The sequence below is a fragment of the Haemaphysalis longicornis genome, unplaced genomic scaffold (genome assembly GCF_048455015.1).
Source record: "Haemaphysalis longicornis isolate Haplotype H1 unplaced genomic scaffold, Haemaphysalis longicornis Haplotype H1 scaffold_1, whole genome shotgun sequence".
NCBI lineage: Eukaryota > Metazoa > Arthropoda > Arachnida > Ixodida > Ixodidae > Haemaphysalis > Haemaphysalis longicornis.
The window spans coordinates 447,690,184-447,710,725 of record NW_027526203.1 but is presented as its reverse complement, the minus strand read 5'-3'; the positions used below and the strand labels follow the sequence as shown (position 1 = coordinate 447,710,725).

The following is a 20,542-nucleotide window of genomic DNA, read 5'->3' as shown; positions in this document are numbered from 1 at the left end:
GCGTAATGGCTAGCGTACGCTAACGCTACAACGGCGGGTGCCGGGACCCGACGGGGCAGGTGCGCATTCGTTCTGCGGGGACGGGCACCCATGCCTCTCCGAGCCCACAGATTCGTTCCGGTAAGGGGTGACGAGCTCCTTGCCGTCCCCGCGCGCGCATTAGCATTATGGTTCCAGTATCCCGCCGCGGTAGCGTTAGCGTACACTAACCGCTATGCCAAAACTCTCTAATAGCGTGTCCGCTTCCTTTCTGCCTATCGCCGTTTCCATGGTAACGACAGCAGGCAGATGAGGGAGCAGCTTTGATATGGCACCCGCCGCGGTGGCTCAGTGGCTAGGTGTTGTGCTGCTGAGCGCAAGAACGGGGGTTTGATTCCGCCCGCGGCGGTTGCTTTTCTGGTTAGGTGAAAAGCGAAAACGCACGCGTGTTGAGATTTCGGCCCACGTCAACTCCCCCGCCCCCCCTTTCCCCCGGAAGTCACAATTAATCCGGCGCACACCCCCGCAGCGTGCAACACAGCCCATTCGGAAATCTAATATACATATAAACATTTGGTAAAGCGTTGTAGGCAGGGCGTGCAGGAGCAAATGAAGGTGACCTGGCGTACTCTATCTACCGTATACGTGGCACACGGGATAGAGACCTCCTGCGAGGGTTTAAAAGGAAAGAGAGAGATGGTGTGTTTGGGAGCGTTTTATTTATTTATTTATGCGCTCAATCTGCGCTTGGAAAAATAGCTGCGCCAATAACAGACCCTGCTTCTGCAAAGTAACGAAGACGAGGTCTGGGGTCTCGAACGAAATTTTGATATATTGAATGCATAGCACCCCGGTTAACCTGCACCGGACCCTCTAGGGACTTAGGGATCACTGTGTGCCGCTCTTCGATGTCTCTTCACGTGCTCCACACGCGTAAAGCTCTTCCCGCAGATTTCGCACGGGTGTGTTTCCGCTCCGTGGCCGACCCGCTCGTGCCTCTTGGCGTGGTCCGCTCTTGTGAACGACTTGCCACAAACGGAGCAGGGTACGAGCTGCCGCCGTGCGCCTCCCGCTTGTGCCTTACGGCATGGTCCTTCCGGGAGAACGTTCGGCCACATGTCCCGCAGGAGTGCGCTTCCCCGGCGGAGTGAGCCTTGGCGTGCCTCTGGAGGCCTTTCGTGTGGGCGAAGAGCTTCCCGCACACGTCGCACCGGTGCTTCGGGGTTTCGCCCCCGTCGTCGTCTTCTCTTTCCGCGCTCGACTCCCAGAGCTCAGGGCGGCCTGCGCTCGCATGCACCGCCTCGTGGGCTCGGAGCGTGGCCCTTCGGCGGAACGCCTGTCCGCAGTGCAGGCAGGTCCAGCCAGCCTGATCTGCGTGCACTTGTTGGTGGAGCTCCAGTTTCCACCTGCGCATGTTATTACGTAAAACGACAGTGCTAGTGAGAAAAATTGCTTAATTTAAACCTTAATTTAATTGTTGTAGAGGGCTAACTATACGTGCTAGTATTCCATTTTACCCCGGCTTACAGCTGTTTGCCGCAGTATCTGACATTGCGGCCTTTTAACCATACCGTAATAAATGCCTTCGCATTTGAGGCTCGTACAGGTGCCAACTTGTACCGGTCTTATAGTTCTACGTGCCTTTTTGTACAGTTTTACATGGCACATGTTTACCGACGCTTTAGCATATGGAGGAAAGAAAAGTTTAGGAGGGAGCGTCACGTGACTATCGCGAAGCCTAGTCATAAAAAATAAAAAGGAAAGACTGATGGGAGATGCCCTGCCTCACGTGATAGGCAAGCGGTAGTTCTTTGCGCCTCACGCGGCCGCCCGCCTGCCCGCGCTATGCTGCGTCGTTCCGTTTGGTTGCGGGGCCGTCCGGGTATTCGGGTTTCGGCGACGAGTCCCCGTCCGGGCGTTGCGCGCAGCGCTGCCTGCAACCCTAAACGCGCAGGCGGGCTGATTGTGCAGGCAAAGTGTTCGGACGGGAGAGACAGAAAACATCTTTATTTATTGAGCTCTGGGATCCGTCGAAGTGCGCCGCAGTCGAAGTGTCGTGTTCCGCCGCAGTGCAAAAGCGGAGATATCAGAGTACGACATCCGTGCCTCGTATTTTATTTCACAAACACACCTCACTTCCTTGATTCTGGTAATTTTATATTTTCACCTCCCAGGCGTAATTTAGCGTTCGTTACCCATATACCTATCGCACGGATTGAGCAGTACTCGGACAACCAGCCCGCGTTCTGCCTGCGACGCGAGGCGGAAAATGATTTGTTCTTCCCGCGCCCGCACCCAACGCCAGTGGTTCTGCACCTTTTCTTTTCTAATGCACTGAAGGAGACAGCAACGCAAAACAGACATCGTCACGACAATTTTGGCATGTACAACGTGCCACCATGCCGGAGCACCGATAAGGCGAATGTATGCAAATGCGCACGCGAGCGAAACCAAAGCTTCTCGCACAACCTCTCAGCTGATGGGACACTCGTTACGGCGCTATGATGTAAAGGGAAGGTGGCGCGATAACTCCCAGCAAAATTGGAAACGCAATCGTCAAAGCACACCTGGCAAACACCACGGACCCGTAGGCCGCTCCGTGCTTGTGAATGTTTACAGCGGCGCGTTCGAGCAAAGCCGGTCGTGGTTCCAGCGGTAAGCGTCAAATTCGGCTCGCAGCTCGTGAAGGTGCTCCGTGAGCATGGGATCTACGTATCGTGTCACTTTGAACAGCGACAGTACTTCCACGATACGAGGGATACGAGGGTGGGAGCGCAACGCTGGCGAAAAATCGCGTACGGCGCCTTGGGCAACGCCACTCGCCTCCTCCTCCGCCGGCAGCCAGCCGGAGCCACTAAATGCTACCGCGGGCCTGAGAGTGGTGCATCTTCCATAGTGCATTGCGCGGGAGGAGCCCGAGGAGAGGAGAATGCGGCGTCAGAGGAGGTTGGCTTGCCAAAGCTGTGCCGCCTGAAGTCATGCTCCCTCCTAACATTTTTCTTCCTCCATGCGCTTTAGAATGCGGGGAGCAGTTACCGTTACTCTCACCGCACGCTAGATGGCGTCGTTTACCCCAACGTTGCTGCCCGCGAAGCTCTTCTAAGAATCCCAACATTCAAATTTTTAGGGTCGGAATAATTTCACCTCCTGGACATCTTTATCGTTCGCCGAAATCTCGACACACGGCGTTTTCTGAGAATCTAAAGGACGACGCTCGAGCGTCGCAATAATGTTCCCCTGGCACAAAAAATACTCATCCCATGTACTACTGACTGCCCTCTGAATAGTGAAAATACATGTGAATATCGAAAAAGTCCCAACACTCTGTGGCCCCTAAACCGGTTCCAGGGTTATCAGCGATATCACTGCAGGCTTCGGTGAACAGAGCAAGATGCAGTGCCGTGTTATTTCCTTCTTCCCATGTGTGTCCGTTTTTTCGCTGTTTCCCTTTTTCAAAAGATGATTCAGGCTATATGCAGAAGCCGTTCTCGTGTGGATTAAGCCCAATAGAGAGTCTTAGCATGCGGCTAGCATACGCTCCCGCTACGGTGGCGGGTTACCAGGACCCAACTGCGCATGGGCGTTGGGAGGGCTAGGAAGCAGCCCCTCAGTAGAACGAATGCGCGACTTCGGCGAGGCATAGGCGACCATCCCCGCGGAACACATTCCCACATTCGAAAACATAATAAGGTCGTTCTGACAGGCAACTCATTCGTCACTCGTAGAGGGGTAAAGACATTTTCAAACGCTGTAACGACGATAGATTCAAACCCTCGCGCTCGTTGTTGAATATATTTTTAGAAGGGAAGCATCGATAAAAATACCTGCTTTAGCACCTTTTGTGCGTGTGTGTGTGGATCATAAGCCAAAAACGCTCAGTGCTGGAGATATGCAAGGGCCAGTGCAAATTCGCTGCCTCTGGGTAAACATTTTACTGCATGTCGCAAAAATCCAGTTATTAAATCGTGGTTTTCGAGAGAGCGGGAAGAGCACAGTGACGTTAGGCATCCTGCTCCCACTCGGAGAGGATTGGGGGGAGGAGTGTGTGCGTAACTGCGTGTGCATGTCATTGAATGCACCTTTTGTCATATTCCTGCCCCTTGCCAATTGATGTGAAGGAGACATTACTCCCTAAATGTTCTGCACTTATTCCATTTTCTCGTCCCGTACATCTAGGGTACAGTGAGAAAAGGGTTCTGTCCGGGTGAATATCGCCAGCGCAATCGATAGCCTTCTGCAAAATGAATGGGGCTGCAAAAGACATTACTAACTAATTTGCGCAGCAAGTGCTCTGTGCTCAGTACTAAGCAAATTCGACCCGCCGCGGTGGCTCAGTGGCTAAGGCGTCGTGCTGCTAAGCCCGAGGACGCAGGTTCGATTCCCAACCGTGGAGGCCGCTTTTCTGGTGGAGGCGCAAACCGAAAACGCCCGTGTGTTCGACATTTCGGAGAACCTGAAAGATCCCCAGGTGGTCAAAATTCGGATCCCTGCACTACAGCGCGCCTCATTGCCTGTGCAGCGTCGGCGCGTTAAACTTCATTATCAACTAAGCAAAATCAAACCGCGCCTTATTATGGAAGGCGCTGTTTGTGGGTGGCCATGTCTTTTTGAAGCACTGAATCTGTTCTTGTTTACTGCCTCTAGCGTCAGTGCGCGGCGTTGTTTCCCTCACATGTCAATGAGAAATACAATGTGTGTGTGCGCGCGCGCGCGTGTGTGTGTTGCAGGTTTTGTAAACGTAATTGAAAATCCATTGGCAAATATTTAAGAATGCGGGTGCATCTCGTCGCTCTCCCTCGAGTACTTGAGGCTCAAATTTGTGAGCACGCCGTTCCTCGGCTTTAGTATCTTGCAACACGAACCGGCCATTTGCAAACCGTGCCAACCGTGCTTTGCGTTCTAACCGTCGCTTTACCAGCGGCAACGGCTGCCTGTCGCTCCTTCGCTTCTCCGTCGCGTCATTCCTTTGCCGCCTGCCTCGCGCAGCTCTCGCAGCGCTCAGTTTTACCACAGAGCGTTTTACGCTGGGACCAGTGATGCCAACTTGAGGCAACGCTTTGTCCCTAGAATGACCCCTCAAAAATCCCTAGATAGCAGACAAAATCCCCAGATTGCATTTTTTTTTTATTTTCGCAAGTTGGCATTCACCTTTATTAGTCTAACCGCAGCTTGCTCTTCGCTTCGTTTGCTCTGAATCTTATTAGAGTTAAGATACAGCTTACTAGCAGCAACTGCAGCTCTTTTTTTCTACATTTTCTGTGGAGTGATGTGAATTCGCTTCTCCGAGCAGACAACTCTGGTTTCACAGCAACGCCTCTTGAAATGCTCTTGCAACAGTCTCTTCTCTGTATGCGCAAATTACCCAGGCAGCCGGCCGGGCTTGCAGGACGACGAAAATACTGGACATCGTGACACGTAACCCTTTGAAGTCTTAATCACCATACATTTCTTTCTTCATCCACTTCAAATGCGATGGAGTGATCTGGAAGGTGTAGCAGGAGCTGTCCGTCAAGGTTCTTTTTGCGTGCAGCAAGCCGCACAACGCGTCTGTTGACAACCGGTTTCTTTGCTTTGTTTTCAGCAGATTTACTTGCGAAAACACACGTTCGACCGCAGCGCTGGAGTGTGGAATTGTCACTCGCAAGACAAGTTGTCACTCGCGACGACAAGTTCGGACAAGTTCCTTCGACAGCACACCTCAGAGGTTGTTACTGCGAGAACCTCGCGTTACAGAACCACAGTCGCCCTCTCTCGGCTTGCACAACACCAATGCTGTTTTAAATGAAAAAAATAGAAATAGCGAAGGAAGTTAGAAATGAAAAATAGAAATTAGCAAAAAATTACATTCTTTGCAGTCACTTATTGTTGAAAACGCGTGGTTACTCAGCAACACCAGTCACTAAGCTGCATAGCGTTTCATTTCAACAGACTCTAAAAAATCCCTAGATTTCACAACAAGACGCCAAATCTTTAAAAGAGGCAAAAAACCCCTAGATCTAGGGATAAATCCCTAGGGTTGGCATCACTGGCTGGGACGGCGGGCAACGAGCTGCGGCTTCCCGAGCATCTAAGCCGGCAGCTGCGCGCAGGCAGCGCCGCCGCTTCCGGATCGGTTCCGCCTCACCTGTACCCTCAGCGCCCAGCAGTTCCCTGCTCTTCTGACGCTCTGTGTCCGTGGATCGACGATGCCACTTTCTTGCGCACCACTTACCCACGCAGTAAGAAGTTAGTTGTCTATAGCGCTTGCTGTAAATACACGCGGGTGGTTACCTACCGTGAGAAACAAATGGGCGAATGCATGAGTGCCTACAATGAAGAAGTAAAAGGTAACCGGTTCATAAAACTGTACACTGATAAGCGCCGAATTAGTAAATAAAAATTAGTGCCGATAACGGCCGGCAGAATTTAAAGACCAGGGAAGCGTAAAAAGCTGATAGTGTACATGCATATTGAACATTTGCGCCGATATTGAACTGCATATTGAATATGTTCTGACGTGCACATGACTCGTATGGAACATTGCATTGCGAAAATTGTAGATTCTACGTAGAACTTCTTTTATGCTCTCTCGAGCCCACATCATATCACATCATAGTTACAGACCCGTTCCTCGCCTTGTGCAGGATAAAAGCTTTTCTAACGGCTCTCGGTTGTAGTGTAACTTCCCTGAACATTTGCAACAGTTCAGTCATGTAACTGACTTCGTCCGACTGGGCAAAGAGCGCAAACGATTATAAATTTTGCAGCCTTGCAGCCTTATTTATTGACGTCGGCACCAGTCAGAAACATTGCGTGATATAGCCAGAGACGTCAATACCAAATTCACTTCAATGCCCAAAAAACGCTAGAAAACACTAACTTCAAGAGCATAGAAAAACGTTTTGCGAAAAGCCAACCTTATTAAGCGCTCTGCCGCAAAGCCAACAGTACAGGAAGTGCCAACTTGAACCGACATGTGTGGGGCTGATGCCAATCTGTATAAACGCGGGCGTGACGTCATAGCCAGAAGTGACACAGCAAACTGAAAAGGTTATCACGTCAGGTCCCTTTTGGATGACGCCAACACCCTCACCGTCAAGGCCGTGAACCGTAGATGCAGTGGGAGGAGAACACGGTGCGTGCTTGGCGCTAATCAAACAACGCACACTGCAGCTTCATTAGTAGACCATTTCATGGGAGCTCGAGGGTCTAGAATTTGTCTCAGTATTCTCCGCCATGCGCCGTACACCGGTCACTTATTATAGCTCTCATAGGCCTTCCTCCTCTCCTGCCTTGCATACCAGGGATACACCATATGCGGATGACAATCCCCATATGGGCCCCTCATGGGTCAGTGGAGGACATTGGGAGCAACCTACAACGGGCGGCCGACATTGTCAGTCAATACGCACGACAGTGTAGCCTAGCGTGTTCGTCGCAAAAATCTCGGCTGCTCATCGTAAGAAACTCCCTCCCCGGTCGCCAACCATCTCCCTACAAGTGGATGGCCACCCTATTGTCCCAACTGAGCCGGTGAGAATCGTGGGTATGCTTCTACAAGCGGATAGCTCCAACACCAAACTGCTGGACCGGCTTAAGCCCACCGCGGAGCAAGTCTCCCACATGATCCGCAGGATGAGCACAAAAACGAGAGGTATGCGAGAAGCGGATGTGCTTAGGCTATATAGTCGAAGCATTTGTCGCCTCTGCGGTTACTTAGCCCTACCCTACGCTGTGCTCTCGAGGGCCGAAAAGGACAGGGTAAAAGCTATCATACGCAAGGCTACAAGCTGGCATCTCGACGCAGGAGCCCCTACATTTGGGAGTTACCTTGGATGAAAACCTCGAACCAATTATTACACCTCAGCTCCACCTCCACTGGCAGAACAATTTTTACCCAACTGTGCCTACGCTCACCGCTTCAACACTCCAGGCCGATGCGACTTAGCTTCCGCATGAGATTCGCCAATGCATTGATGTGGCCCCACTGCCCAGGAACATGCATCCGACACACCACCAGGATCGCAGAGACGCCAGAGAGAAATCTATGTTCAAACGGTACGGCCACAACTCCACCACCGCATACACCGACGCAGCCTGCAACCCCGGAAGGAGATCCATGACCGCTGTTGTGACAACTGACAACAGCTCAAGCCCTCCTCACAATTGCATCAGTTCTTACCACCCATGCACTACAGGCAGAAGAAGTGGCCATCGCCCAGGCAATTACCCAAACCCTTCCAGAAATCATTATTACGGACTGCCACAAGCGTGTAAACCTAATCGAGCGGCTTCAATTCACTTCCGGCGCACAAATTCTACTGCAACATCCTTCGCAACACCGCGTAAGGATTATTTGGGCTCCAGCCTATGCCGACGTGTCCGGCAATGAAGCTGCCCACGAGCATGCCCAAGATCTGACATATCGGGCTAGTCAGGAGTTTGGCGAGCAGAAGCATGTCTGTCCCCTCTCGTCTTTCAAAGAAATCACGCAGCACTGCCGCCTTGAGCGAAAAATGTTCCCCCACTCCACACAAAAACCTCACAAAAGAACAAAAACCCCACCTTCGAGGCATCCAAACCAACACCCTTCCCCACCCAACTAGAGCCCACATTCTCGCCCCCACCCTGTAAGTCCTCGCAATGCCACTTCTGCGAGGCTCCGGGAACCCTCTGCCATATTATGTGGGCCTGTGATAAGAACCTCAAACTCCCCCCCCCCCCCCCCCCTTGCCCTTCCCCTCCCCTGAGCACTGGGAGTGAGCACTGTCCAGCTCGGACCCTGACGATCAGCTTTGGCTGGTGAAGAGAGCCAAAGAAGCCGGACGGTCTCAAGTGGTCCTGGATAAGGACTCTTCCCTAATGCTTAACTGCTCCGTAGGGACGTTTATGCCTCCTCCTCCTCCTCATCTGCACACAGGGTGTGTGAAGAGCCACGTAACATTTCCCATAGCATCAGTTACCAGCCTTCGGTGCTGATCATGCAGCGTTTGTGAGGCCAAACAAAAGTCCGGATCATGCACAGTTCTGCCCCTCAGAACCTACTCGGGACTTAAAGCGGAACTGGCTGTAGCGAGCACCATGCCGGTGATGCGAGCCCTTATCGGTAGCTGGGGCACCAGGTGTCCTTTCAGTGCGCCCACGTTAAGAGCTGCAAAGGAGTGTCAAGGCTAAATCCTTTAGCGAAACGACTGCCGCTGTGAGGATTAAATAAAAACACATGGGTGTTCGTAAGAGCATTGAACCCCGGTCTCCAGAGTAGAAACAGGGGGCGTTGCCACCGCGCAACCTCAGCACGTTGCCTGCGGATGGAACAAGATGGCCTATTGGGCGGTGCGTCACCGGCGTCATGTCTCGTGAAGCCCGTACTACGTGGTGCGATTTCCCTTTGCGAATTCGCTGGAGGAAATATCCGCATTCGTGAAATTCGCAATGTCTCCTACATCGCTTGCGAATGTGGCAGTTGTCGCATTTCAGAACGTGATTTGCACACCAATAATTACGTCTGTCGCGGGCGAAGCTTTTTGTGGTTCTAAAAAAAAGTAAACATTTTTCCTTTGGGACAAGTTATTTGAGCCTGAAAGTCACAGTGAAACCGTGACGTTCACCTAGCTGTGCCGCCGGTCTGGCCGGTGTATACCCTGCAGGGGCGGCGTTCGCACGCAAAGTTTAGCCCCCCCAAACATTTGACACTTTGCCCCAACTGCGAAAATTGATCGCTCTACCGCGCCGCAGTCTCACAAAACTGAATTCGCAGGTCAATTCGCAGCAAGTCGCACGGGCACGACAGCTGAACGTGTCGGCCCATCAGTGGAACAGGTGCACGCCATCCGCAGAGAACTTTGATTCTGGGGAAACCGTGGCCAAAAGTGCCGCGACTCGCCAATATGCCCGTTGAAGTCATGCCGCAAGGCCATCACAGGGCAAAAGGGCGCCAAGAAAATTACCGATTTAAAGAAAAATCAGTGTGAAGTGCAGCCTACAGTTTGACAGTTAAACTAAAGGAGATACGGTTGAAAAACAACTACTGAAAGCACTAGTGTGATTAGCGCTAAAAGCGAGAGACGAAAGCGGAAAAAGAGGCGCAAACAGGGCGTAGCGGTTAAGAGATATTTAATAAGTATCGCCTAGCTTTTGTCTTAAAAGCACATAAGCAAACTTAAGTGCCCCGAGGAATTTCTTACGTTTAATTAAAAGTATTAGCAGTACTGATAAACTAAAACACTGCAGGTTGGCTTATGAGCAGGCATAATAACTGATAAATCCAGTAGATATGTAAGTTGCCTTATTAAGAAAAGTTCGTAAAATTTTGGTTACCTTCTTGCCGCCTCAAACGGACAGCTGGAGCACATAAACCGTCCTTGTCGTTTGGTCTTAGGGGCATCGTCCTCCGTCGTCGTAGGGGCGTCGTCCTTAGAGGCGTCGTCCTCCGGCGTGCCCCGCGTTACCGCTGGGTCTTGGATGTCGCTGACAGGTTCGCCCTCAGGGGCTCCGAAGTTTTCGAGGGCGTCGCCCGCCTCCAGAGAGAAATGGTGCCCTCCAGCGTCCTGGATGTTGATGCCTGGGTAGGCCGCGGGGTTCGAGGCGTACTGGTCGGCGTCGCCCTCCTCCACAGAGAAAAGTGGTCCCGCAGGGGCCGCCGCCACACGGATTTCCGGGGCACCGTTTACCGGTTGGTCCTGTGGTTCCACAAAGGCCGCGATGCCTAGTTCCTGAATGCCGTGATCACGAAGTCCGTCGTTCTTTATGGCTGAACAGAGTAAGCAGAACAAACGGAAGTTCTGATGCGTGGCCCAACTAGTGTCATTGAAGTTCGTATGAGGTACGATAGGGATGCAAAATAACGTTCAAACGTTCTTTCGCGTGCACACACGCCACCCCTTGGCACAGTTTTTCGTAACGTTAGGACGCCACAGCAGCTTTATTTAAGATTAACCAGAGCCGGAGTAGTATTCGTCAATATACCTGCGATTACCTCCCGTCGCCTCAAAGGTGGCACCAAGTACGCGATGGCCAACATACTGGCCTGTTCTACGCGCGCCCGAACTGAGCTGCTTGAGATACCAGAACTTTTTTCCTTTTATTGCGCAACCATTTCATTTGCAGCATTACGGTAGAATGAAAATAGCCTAAAACCATTTAGGCGTTGAGTATAACTTCAATTGCTTTTGAGCAGCTCTGAGAAAAGTATTTAGTAATGTGAATACCTTTTGAAAAATACTTTTTCCACTACGCTGTTTAGCAAGTGTTTGAGAAAACAATCCTTGGCTTAATTAAACATACATTCCCCAGTTATAATGAAATATAAATGTTGGACAACTGCAACCACAAATCATTGCTTTGCCCAACGCGCCGGGGCCTTTGGATAAGAAAAATAGTAGTACTACACCATTTTTTTCACACAGAAAGAAAAAACGGCGCGACTAAAATTAAACGCAGGAGCATAGCCGCTCCTGGAAAAATTCGGGTTCGTATGCAGCTAACGCACAAACAAAAAAATGGTTGCCGTTGCCAATGTTAGGACAAATAGCGAACGCATAACTTTGCAAATACAATTTAGAGGTGCGTCAGAATTTTGCAGGAAAGGCGCGTCGATTATACGAGCAAATGCGGTACTTCTAATGTTGGGGGAGTGAAATGTCCGCGCATCGCAACAGCTGATGCGAGTGCAAGAACCGCGTTGACTGCAGGCCGCCGCTCGCCGGGCTGCGCAACCTGCAAAACGAGATGTATGGGGAGTATGCATAGCCTCGTCGGTCGAGTACGCGCCGAAGCATACGATTTTCGCTGACCTCCGCCGGCGTGTTCGTTTTCCGCGAATAAGACCGAGAAATGCAAAACTTCTCCGAGATTTCACTGCTTTATTTCAGACTCGTCTATAGCGCATATACCTCTCTAAAAATTACCGCTTTTCACGAGTGGCAGCAGCCATTGCAGGGATATTTTCGTAGCTTCGTGCAAGGGCTAGATCCAGAGGCGTGCGCACGTTCACACGCGAACGTTCACCGGTCGTTCGATCATGCTTGCGAAGGCTAGAACGCTTCCGCCGCGAGTTGCTTCCGCTAACGCGATGCCGAATGACCTTCGGCACTTCATTGCATGACGCTGATCAGGTGAAATTCAGCCACGTGCTGTCTCTAGTGCTGCACTTCGCGCTCTTTTTTGCGCGTGAGCAATAGGTGGGCCACGTCGGCAAAATTTTCGATTCGCTCTGTTCGCTGGCTGCTGCAGAGTCGAGTCTGCAGCCTGTAGTGTGGACAACAAAAGAGGAAGAAATGCGAATGACGGCTAAGAAAGGCCGATACCGGTAGGAACCGAAAGGAGCGACAGGAAGCCAATGCGGCTGGTAAAGCGAGCAAGGGTGACCACTAGGACGGTAAGGCCGGTGAAAGCACGGTTTGCGCATGCAGTACGAGGCTACGAGGGACGTGCGAGAAACGCCGTGCTGCGGACATCTAAAGCAGGCGGGCGCGTCGAAGCGGGCCTAAATTCGCGAGGGAGAGGGACGAGACCCTCCCGCATTCTTAAAGATACACCAGGGGATATTCAACCTATCTATTTTTAGTAACATATGAGCGGGATGAGACTGAGCAGAAGTTGCTTGAATTATGTTTAGCCGTGTAGTTCTCTCATTTGTACAGCTTCCTATGGAGGCGTGGATTTGAACACGATTAGCCTATACACCTGCCAGTTTCACGGAAAATTGGCAAGGCCCGTTTCGCGAAGTCTCATTCCTAAAGCGTTCCGTATTTACTGGTTTGCGCAAAGGTTGGTGCGCAACTGAGTGAAGGGGAGGCGGCGATATACGATTGCCTGACAGTCGGCCTAACGTCACGCTTCGAGGTCCAACGTCGTCGACCGCTACGTGCAGCTCGATGTATTACGTTGACGTATGACGCTGCAGTCTCCAGGTTCAACGTTAAGTTTACCTAGCATTGGGCTAAACAACGGAAGTTAGGCCTAACGTCACGCTTCGATGTCCAATATCGTCAACCGGTACCCTTTGGATGAAGTACTCAATGTACTTGAAGCTGCTGGTGCCTGTTGACATCGTAAAACCTCAAAGGGTAACGTTAGGCCAAAGCTCCTTACCCCCGGCGCATACCTCACAGTTTCTGCTTTCAGTGTAGCAAAGTGTTTCATACCCACACGGTGTACCGGAGGACGCATTATAAAAAACCTGTGCCCGTACTATGAATCTTGCGTGCGCACTCTGAAGCCTAGAGATTTCCAGATACCTGATTGATTGATTGATTGTAGGGTTTAACGCACCGACGCAGGTGATGAGGCGCGCCGAAGTGGAGGGCTCCGGATTAATTTTGACCACCTGGGGATCTTTAACCTGCGCCGAAATCTCGTACACACGGGCGTTTTTGCTTTTCGCCTCCATCAGAAAAGCGGCCGCCGCAGCAGGGAATCGAACCCGCGACCTCGTGCTCAGCAGCGCAACGCCTTAGCCACTGAGCCACCACGGCGGGTTCCAGATACCTGCAGCAAGGTATTGGACAATGCTCTACAAGCAGGAATGCATGCGGCTTTCATACGATATGCCTTGGTTAGCGCTACGAAACCGTATATGAATAGTTTTTTTTTTCCTTCCTGAAGAAATGGTGGATCGATCGGCACCAACTCTCCCAAGTTTTCTTTCTTCTATTCAGAAGCGTCCATGATCCCCAACCTCCAACACAATCATCGACCAAGCACTTCAACGACAAATTATCCGATAATCTCGGACAACCTTTGACCCGCCTGTTCGACTTTGGTTGCGATCTGTCAAAAGCTACGTCCGTCGTCCCCTATATATACACCCAGCTTTCGCTGTAATAACTCCACTCACCCAAACTGATGTACACTTTCGGCTCATCAGGCTTCTCCTGCAGAAACCAGACCATTCGTACAAGCAGCCCCTCGCCCGCTGCGATGGGCCGCCGGGTCCTGTAGTACACGGCGGCGTCCCGGATGAGAGCCCTCAAGTTTGGGTGCTCTTCCTTCCCGGAGGGCTCGACGAAGCGCATCCAGTTGGCGGTCTCCAGGGGGCCGCCGTCAACCAGGACGAGGGTGTTGCTGCCTCGGTGCACCTTAAAGGAGCCATGGATGAAGAGAAAATACAACTTGGTTTAATTTGAAAGAACTAAGATTCAGTATCTCACTCAGCTCCATTAGAGCCACAAAGGATGCTTTTTTAACGAAAAAAAGCAAGAAGTATTTAAAAACTTTCAAATTTTGCGCCACAGTGACGTGTTATGAGCAAGAATGACGTCATACGGGCCAACAATAAAACATAATTTTCAGTGCATTAACTGCACGTTAGCATTCAAGTGATGCGGTGAAATGGAACTAGAGGCCCCACGTCCAGTCATGTGTCGTCGCGACAGGTCAGTTAGGCGGCCGCCAATCGCACAAACAAGGTTCCGTGACGTCATAGAAAAGTTGCGGGAAATTGGCTAGGGGGTCGATCTCCGTTATGTGTTCGAAGATTGCGATGATATTGGTATCATTGTTATCAGGACTAAGCAGTCTTTCTAATAAACCCAACTTGTATTTTGTCTTCATGGCTCCTTTAAGTAACGTCGAAGACCAATAAATGTGCCGTTGTATATGGTGACCTGAGAACTTATCACGTCATAACTGATCACATCGATGAAGTAACCACCTTTGGAAGTGATTGAAGCTGGAGGGGCTGGCTGGGGGAGGGGGGGGGGGGGGGGGGGGGGCTCGCTGGAGCGGCTCGCAATATGTTAGCGTTCCTTCTTGGGGCGAGAAGGGTTGCTGTTTTTTTTGTAATGATAGGTAAACTGTTTTACCCCGAATGTTAAACATTTCGCGCATGTGCTTATTTATTTATTTATTTATTTATTTATTTATTTATTTATTTATTTATTTATTTATTTATTTATTTATTTATTTATTTATTTATTTATTTATTTATTTATTTATTTATTTATTTACATACATACATACATACATACTCTCAGAGTCCTTCAAGCGTTACAGAGGACAGGGTGCACAAATACAAAGAATAACGAACAATAAAAGCAACGTAATCGGCGAAATGGCAAACAGTTTCAGTTTACTCAGTCCAGAAGTGCGGTCGTAAAAATGAAATCATCTGTGATTGAGACAACAGAGGCCTGACTGTGGTTCCATTCCCTGCTGATTCTGGGCACAAAGGCATTATAAAAAGGTTGATTCTACATTGTGGTGTGCCAACTTTTAAATCGTGGTCTATGTATACACAGCGGGACTGCGAAGAGTTTCTTTTAAACCAACATTTTTGTAAAAGGTTTATGAAAAAGATACATGGCCGAGAGATCAGGAAGATGCAATGATAATGAGTGTGTTAGTCGGTATATCCCACCAGCGTTTTATAAAGCAAGTTTTGATTTGATTGCAGGGTTTAACGCGCTGACGCAACGCAGGCGATGAGGCACGCCGTAGTGGAGGGCTCCGGATTAATTTTGACCACCTGGGGATCTTTAACGTGCGCCGAAATCTCGTACACACGGGCGTTTTTGCTTTTCGCCTCCATCAGAAAAGCGGCCACCGCGGCCGGGAATCGAACCCACGACCTCGTGCTCAGCAGCGCAACGCCTTAGCCACTGAGCCACCGCGGCGGGTATAAAGCAATTAAGTTTTAGTGAGGTAGGCGCCGGAGAGAAGTTTCGCCGAATAAAACCAAGCATCCGGTCAGCATTGTTGGCTATGTGCTGAATATGAGTATATATGCCAAGTAAGGTAAATAGTAATGACAAGCGAACAAGACCAGTAAAGGGCCTGTTAGAAAGCAAAGCGCGGTTTGCACAATGTGCGACTGGTGTACGAGAAACGCCTTGTTAGGGGCTTCCAAAGATGCGTGCGCGCCGGGCCGAGTCGTTACCGAGGGAACGATGGCCTGGACCACCACCTCCTGAATTTTTACAATGCCAAACGCATCAGCCCGGACCGGAGAACCAAGCCCTCTCCTTCTACTCCGGCCACTCTCTCCCCAATCGCTAGCCTTCCCAGCGCTTTAGTCATGTGACCGGTTCATCTTGGGCGACGCGTGGTGGAAAGCGGAAACGTTGGCAAAATCTGCTCCGCCGCGGTTCTGAGTTTTCTAACGCTAGCGAGAGCGTCGTTACTTCGACAACGTCAAACATCGGTTGCCTTGGCAACCAGGCACAAGCCGCTCTCGAATTTAGTTACGGTCGGGTGATCCCGGTACAGCCCGGTTCAGCCCACCTTGCGACCTATGGGCACTGCAGGCGTACCACTCACTCCCATTGGGAAGCGGGCGATGCGTTTGGCATTGCCAAATACAGGAGGCGATGCCTTTACCGACAGGTGAAAGAAAAAAAGGGCCCATCTCCCCGCGAGGGGGACTCGAGTAAATGCGTCGCATAGGGGGTGGGTGTATTGCGTTAACGTTTAGTGTTTGGGGAGTTGGTGGTAGTGAATGCGTTGTATCAGCAGCTTCTTGACGTAGTTTGAATGAGTCAAGGATATAAGGCGCGTTCGTAGCCTTCCATTCTGTGTCGGTTTTGTGGCGCAGTGGGTAGAGCACCATGTACCTTGCGTTCCGCCCGCAGGGTCGTGGGATCGAAACCAGGCGCCAGTAAGTATTATTTTTTATATAGTGTAGGGGGAGGGGTGCGGACCTGTTGTTGAGAGCGAGGAGGGTAGCTGATGCGGGAGAGGAGGAGTGGGGGAGAGGGCGCACCTGGAACGGCTGTTGCGGACGCCGAGGCACGCCAACGCCGGGTGACATCGTGAGTTAAAGAAATGCTCTGCATTTAAAACGCGAACGATGAAAGAAAGCAAAGGAGGAGAGTGTCGTGAAATGGGGAGGGGAGGGAGGTTCGCCGTGCCGGCGCGAGCCAGCGCTCTCCGAAAGTATATCGTGGGGGAGGAAGACGCTGTGGCCACACGAAGCGCTCTACGGCGCGACGCTGGGGCGAAAACGTGAGGGGGCGCGCGCGTGACTATGATGTGCGTTCGCTTAAGACGCAGTTCGCAGTCCCTTCCTGGGGCGCACTTCGCGCCACCGCCACAAAGGCTCACCATAGCTGTCGTCGAGAGAACCCACGGGTGTGTGTTGCCTCAGCGCACTGCTGCTGCGCCTAAGTATCGAATTAGAGAGTATCGTAATCACCAGTTCCTTTTTTTTCTTGTTCGACAAGGCCTGAATTCTTCGTTCCCGAAGGCTGCGCTGCGTCGGTGTCAGCAATTTTCACGCGCGCGATGGCTGTCGCAAACATGGGTGGAGTCCACTACACTGAGGTATTATCCATTTTTTGTGCACCTCACAATCCTCCCATCCTGTCTCCTTTAAAGGGACACTGAAGTGAATTTGTCAAGCTCCCGTTTTTGCTTGCACTGTGTAGACTGGCTCAAATTAACGCACTTTTCATCGCTTATCCGGTTGATAAGTCGGTAATTATTTTATAAAGCGCGAAAGAAGAAAAACTACCATGCGTGGTCTGCGGCGGCCGCACCAACTAAAGGCTGTGACGACGGGAGGAGATGCACCGTGATTGGACGATGTCCAAGATTAGCATTCAAACAAGTTTCGGTTTCGGTTCTCTAAAACAACATGCTTGATATCCGACGGCATCGTTGGATGGGCATTTTCGATATCTCAGTAATTGTCGTAACGCGCTTCTGCCATGTTTTTGGCTGTAAAATGCCTAAAATAAGCCTCCCAGGACGGCTTGGAATCGTAGCAATCACTAGTCGAGGCGTATACGTATACTGGATGAACGCCCTCCGCGTCCCCGCAGCAAATGCCATGCGCCTTTCCCCCATATTTGGAGCTTGCCTCACTCATGCCTGTATCGTAAAAAGCGTGTTCGCACCAGGCCAAGGGTCTGTTGATTCTGGCCTGTGCCCACTGCCCGCAAGCAGTCGGTGCTTATGGCAACAGCACGCCAACGAGAACTCGCTAACGCGTCAGTGTCAGTCTGCGCGCGTTCTGTGAACTAGTTCGTGGAGCAGTGAACGTTACGGTCCAAAAATGGGTAGAAAACATCGGCCGAAAACGAAAAAGTCAACTTACAAAAAAAATAATGTACCCTCGGAGATTCTAACTTGTGACTTGCAAAATAACATACCTAGCGCTCCAGACCACTCGGCGACCGGCCAGCGCTGCAGCATTGAAAATATAAGGTATATAATGTATAACCAGTTTACACTTTTATTTAGTTTTAGCATTTCAAGCAGCTTGGGTGACTATTTATTGTATAGCGCTCGTGCGGTAGGCGTCCCCCAAATTTCCGCAATATCTCACGTCTAGCAATTGCATTTCTTAGACGGAAAAGAGTTCGCAGATGTGTGGTCGTGCTGCTGACCGCTGTGCTTGTTCACCAAGAGCAAAAAGGTGTTTCCTGTTCCCTAGTTTTACGCTGCACGGTAAAAGTTTCAGTTGATTTTATTTCCTCAGTACCTGTATTGACTTCGATGACTCTTCTCCCGCATTCAAGTGGCCTTAGATTTTCCTACTAGCGTACCAGTCAGCGAAGTGTCGCATGTGCGCTCGTGCAGCGCTTGTGTGGAGCGACCTGGACTTGGAGCTTGATACAGTGTACAAACTAACAAAGTAAAGAAAGGCACATTCTTCCATCCACAAACATGTCGTGGCTTAGTTTTAACTGAGCGAACGAATTGCGACGACTCGTCGGCGGCCGGCGGACTAAACGCTGGGTCGACTGACTGTGTCGGAAGGTCGGCGAGCCGTGCAGTAGCGCAGTCAAGCCAAGTTATCTCCTTCTGACGTCACACGAAAACGCCACAGAAAATGGGCGAGGATTCAGAGAGTAGGACAGCATTTTCAATTGATATTTCTACTAAATAAATTCGCGTTTTGGCCACTCAGAATGCTCGAAACATGGCCTATGGACGCCGGACTAAAATTTGCGCTAGTAATCCGCAATGTTTACAAATCACTTCAGTGTTTCTTTAAGTCCATCTTCCAGTTTTAGATAAAAGGGCCCATAATAATGCACCCAAGATTGCCACTTCTACTACGACCATTCCGTTCATACCACAAATATTTCACTTAACATGGGCACGCGAAGACCGCGAATAACTTCCTTTGGTGCTCTTAGAGTCACTAAATAAGGTTATTTAGTGACACTAGGTGCTCTTTAGCCTCAGCAGCCGTTGCACCCTTAAAGTTCACACTACTAACCAGGATAAATTCAACTTAACCGAAGCGGCTCCCCTCGCGTTTTCAAGCAAGGCTGAGTGTTGCGTGACCTGGTGATATGAAGACTGTGCTGAACCAAGCAAACCGTCTCCGGAGAGAACTGCAACCACACCCGGGGAGGTGGCCAAGGCGTTGTGCCGCCGAGCTCGAGAACGCGGCTTTCATTCTGGCCGCAGCGGCCGTGTTTTCTGACGGATACACGAAACAAAAACGGCCCGTGTCGAGACCTTTAACAATACCGAGACGGTCTAAATTAATCCGATGCCCTTTACTATGGCGCCAAACCCCAAAATTTAAGAACTGGAACTACAAATGGGAGCGCCACTAAGCCTGCGCAGCAGTCTTGTTCCCGCCTTCCCCGTTGACTTTTTGTTCCGCTATGCATGGATAGGCCATGTCTGCGTAACATAACACAGGTTTACGGTCCTTACCTCCCACGTATAAATTCTAGCGGCTCCATCCGTCTAGGCCTTTTTGGTACCCTTGAAGAACCCAAACTGTAACAGCGCGGGCAACCGCCGCGCTGGCAAGGTCTTAATGGCGAAGACTCCGGAGAAATTAGGCCCGAACATGCCGGAGCGGCCGATGCGCAGCTTTTCCGACAGAAATTTCACTGCGCGCAAGGGCTCACCCAGCACTACCTGCAGGCAACGAAGGTAGCACTGTCGGTGTTTATTAGTTATTACACATGCACATACACATTATATGCACACACACACACACACACACACACACACACACACACACACACACACACACACACACACACACACACACACACACACATATATATATATATATATATATATATATATATATATATATATATATATATATATATATATATATATATATATATATATATATATATCTGTCTTATTTCAACGAGCCCCTCATTTCCTATTCAGATTCGCTACATGCATAGCGAGGGCCTCTGTTCTAGCAGTCTTGGTGCCATAGGAAGCTTAAAAGGGTTCAACGCTGGTCGACCACTCTCAACATGTCGCAGACACTCGAGTCACGGCCCGGGGGTTAAAAAGAAGGTACCCTTCACCACGAGAAGTCGGAGTGGTGCTGGCTACCACCCCCAAGCACAGGAAAAAAATTACATTGACATAAATACCCCAGAAAGTGGAGGGGAAAAATAGCCCGCCGGTAGCGTAGTGGTTATCGCACCAGACCGGTATTCTGGAGGTCGTGGGTTCGGATGCCACCTGGCGGAAATTGTTTCTCCACTTTCTTTCTTTTCAAATTCTTTATCTGTTTCCATGACCTACCATATCCTCCCCTTGGAAAAAATCCGAGAAAAAATCCGAGAAAAAACGGCGGATTTTTTCTCGAGTTATATCTTCGCTTATTTATCACTGTATCAAAGAAACATGACAAACACACGTTATTCGG

General features: G+C 50.4%; 1 protein-coding gene across 1 annotated transcript; it reads right to left on the bottom strand.

Annotated features, from left to right (window-relative positions):
* Positions 1-622: 622 nt before the first annotated feature.
* On the bottom strand, positions 623-19,734 carry LOC144173201 (uncharacterized). Its single transcript, XM_077701711.1, has 4 exons — positions 19,573-19,734; positions 13,796-14,036; positions 10,276-10,708; positions 623-1,385 (listed from the first exon to the last, which is right to left on the bottom strand). The coding sequence occupies exons 2-4, from the start codon at positions 13,971-13,973 to the stop codon at positions 896-898; spliced, it is 1,101 nt and encodes a 366-aa protein (XP_077557837.1). The 5' UTR covers positions 13,974-14,036; positions 19,573-19,734; the 3' UTR covers positions 623-895.
* Positions 19,735-20,542: the final 808 nt, after the last annotated feature.